General features: G+C 59.7%; 1 protein-coding gene across 1 annotated transcript in view; it reads right to left on the reverse strand.

The window, feature by feature from the left end:
* Window positions 1-1,745, reverse strand: part of Gfod1 (glucose-fructose oxidoreductase domain containing 1) — a 98,057-nt gene extending 96,312 nt beyond the window's left edge. The window contains exon 1 of the mRNA XM_015494025.2: window positions 1,491-1,745. Coding sequence (XP_015349511.1) covers window positions 1,491-1,743 — 253 coding nt within the window. The 5' untranslated portion in view covers window positions 1,744-1,745. The remainder of the gene's footprint in view (window positions 1-1,490) is intronic.
* Window positions 1,746-2,417: the final 672 nt, after the last annotated feature.

The following is a 2,417-nucleotide window of genomic DNA, read 5'->3' on the forward strand; positions in this document are numbered from 1 at the left end:
GGGGGGGGGGGGGGGGGGTGAGGAGCAATGTTCCAACAGGGCCTTTCTAGTAGATGCAGCTTAACAGGGATCAGTTTTCTACAAAATTGCCCTACAGATGCGTCTATCGCTTGGTGGTAACCTATCTGCTCTGCACAGATCCAGTGTAAATAAGGGACTTTCCCACCCGACATAAATGTCCCATCAAAGAGAAAAGACATACTGGCCAGAACCCAGTGGAACTCAATTCAAGACCAAAGGGACAAGGCCACAGAGGCTTGTTAAAATTGCCAACCTTGAGCAGATGCTCAGGCTCTAACTCATCAGATATCCCATCTCCTCTTGTTAGAAGTTCTGCTTCTTTGCTCACTGATAAAAACTCCAGCTCCCCAGGATGGGCTATTAAATGGCTTAGGGTAGGAAGGAGCGAGCCGTGGCCCTGGGGTTGTTTGAGGAGTGCTTGGAGCTGCTGGGGGGACAAAACACTTGCACTTTTCTGTCCTCAGCACAGCAGGGAGGTTGACAATGCAGTTCAGAGGCTGTTCAGCCCCCTGGAGGGAGTTGGGGGGGACCAGATGAAGAGGGAGGGTGACAGTCTGCTTGTCAACACCAAACCTCTGAACTATTCCTGAAAGGAAATGAGGGAGATACCATCACAAGCTTTCAAAACAAACTGGCAGCTTTGGGCCCCTTTCCATACAAAGTATCCACGCTGCTGAAAAGAGAGTGCCCCATCCCCTAAAAATAAAAGATTATTCCAATTCGGTGCAGAAGTCAACTCCCAGGAGGCCGCACTCAAAGGTTAAATTACAGGGGTTTAACCTATCTTTAGTAACCTATGACATCTCTTAAAATATTCTAATAGTCATACATACATACACACACACACACACACACACGCACACACACACACACCTCCCGCCATCCTTCCTCCTGCCTGGAAGGAAATCAGTCCAGCCGATTGTCACATCTCTAATCTCACACTACACTCACTCACAGTGAAAAGAAACAAATCACCCTAGCAGGGCTGCACAGCTGCTGGAAAGCAGGTACTCTATCGCCCCCACGAAAACCCAGACACGTGTGCGGCCCTTTATTCAGGCCCTTTTATTGCGGGCTGCGCGCTCCCCTCTCCCAGGTGCGTACTCGGCACTACACACACACACTCGGCACTACACACACAGCTGATGGCAAAGTTTCCTCTCCGGGAGTAGCAACCCAGCTCCTGTTCTCGGCATCCACCTGATTTGCATCCCCCGAACCCACGCACCTCCATTCTCCACGCCACGCACCTGGGGAAGCGCGTTCAGGTGGTGCGGGGAGAAAGGGGAGAAGCGCGCAGGTGGAGAAGGGCAGGCAGTAGGGAGGGGGAGCTCCGAGTGGGACCCGGGATCCCAGATCCCTGGGGCGGTTCAGATGCTGGGTAAGCCTCTGGGGTGTGGAAAGGGCAAGAAGAGAGAGAAAGACATCCGGAATGGCACCGGGAGAAGGCAGGGGGGGGGGGCGCTCACCCAGGGTTTTGACAGCGATCTGCCTCGTGAGTGGCGGCGGCAGGTTGATGCACACTAAGTCCACGTCCTGATGCAGCAGCACCTCGTCGATGCGGCTGGTGTAGAAGGGGACGCTCATCTCCTTGGCCAGCTCCTCGGCTTCTTCTTGCGTGCGGCCCCACAGCGCCTTCACCGCGAAGCCCTCCTCTTTGAGCAGCGGGATGATGACACGGGCCGTGAGGCTGGTGCCGAACACGCCCACCCCGGGAAGCATGGCTGCTCAGGTTCGCCCGGTTCTGCTTCTGCTGCGATCGCCAGGCCAACACTCGCGCACACACACCTCTTTAGCCAATCGTGCACCGGGCTCCTGCAGCAGACCGACCACGCCGCGGTGCGCCAGGCGCCCAGCACCCGGCAAGGCGCCCGGGTGCCGACAGCGCGCCGAGCTGCGGGCAGAGCAGGCTCTGGGCTCCTCAGCACGGCGACTGCTGCAGTGTCCCCCACGCAGGGCTCCCGTCCTTCCCGGAGGCCGCGTCTGGGACTCCCCCAGTGCGCCCGAGGCCCCGAAGCCCCGCGGAGCCCGGGCTCAGGCAGCGCTCCCGCTGTGGCGCCGGCCGGCTCCGTGCGCCCCGCCGAGGCCCGTTCCATGGCCGGCTCATCCCCGCGTGCGCCACCGCCGCAGCCCGGGCCGGTTCTCTCCCGCGTCGCTTCAGCAGCCGGCGGGTCGCACACACGATTCGACACCCAAAGCACGGACTCGCTCGGCGGCGGGGGCTTCTTTCTCCCCCGCCCTGGTTCCCAATGAAACAATCCAGCGGCCACCGGGAGGCCGCCTACGGAGGCGATCCGGAGCTCGCCGGACGCGGATCTCGAGCTGCAGCGCGGCCACGGCGGCCACCCACCGGCGCAGCCTCTCATTCTGCTGCCATGTTCGCTGGAAGCGCGGCT

The sequence above is a fragment of the Marmota marmota genome, unplaced genomic scaffold, assembly GCF_001458135.2.
Source record: "Marmota marmota marmota unplaced genomic scaffold, marMar, whole genome shotgun sequence".
NCBI lineage: Eukaryota > Metazoa > Chordata > Mammalia > Rodentia > Sciuridae > Marmota > Marmota marmota.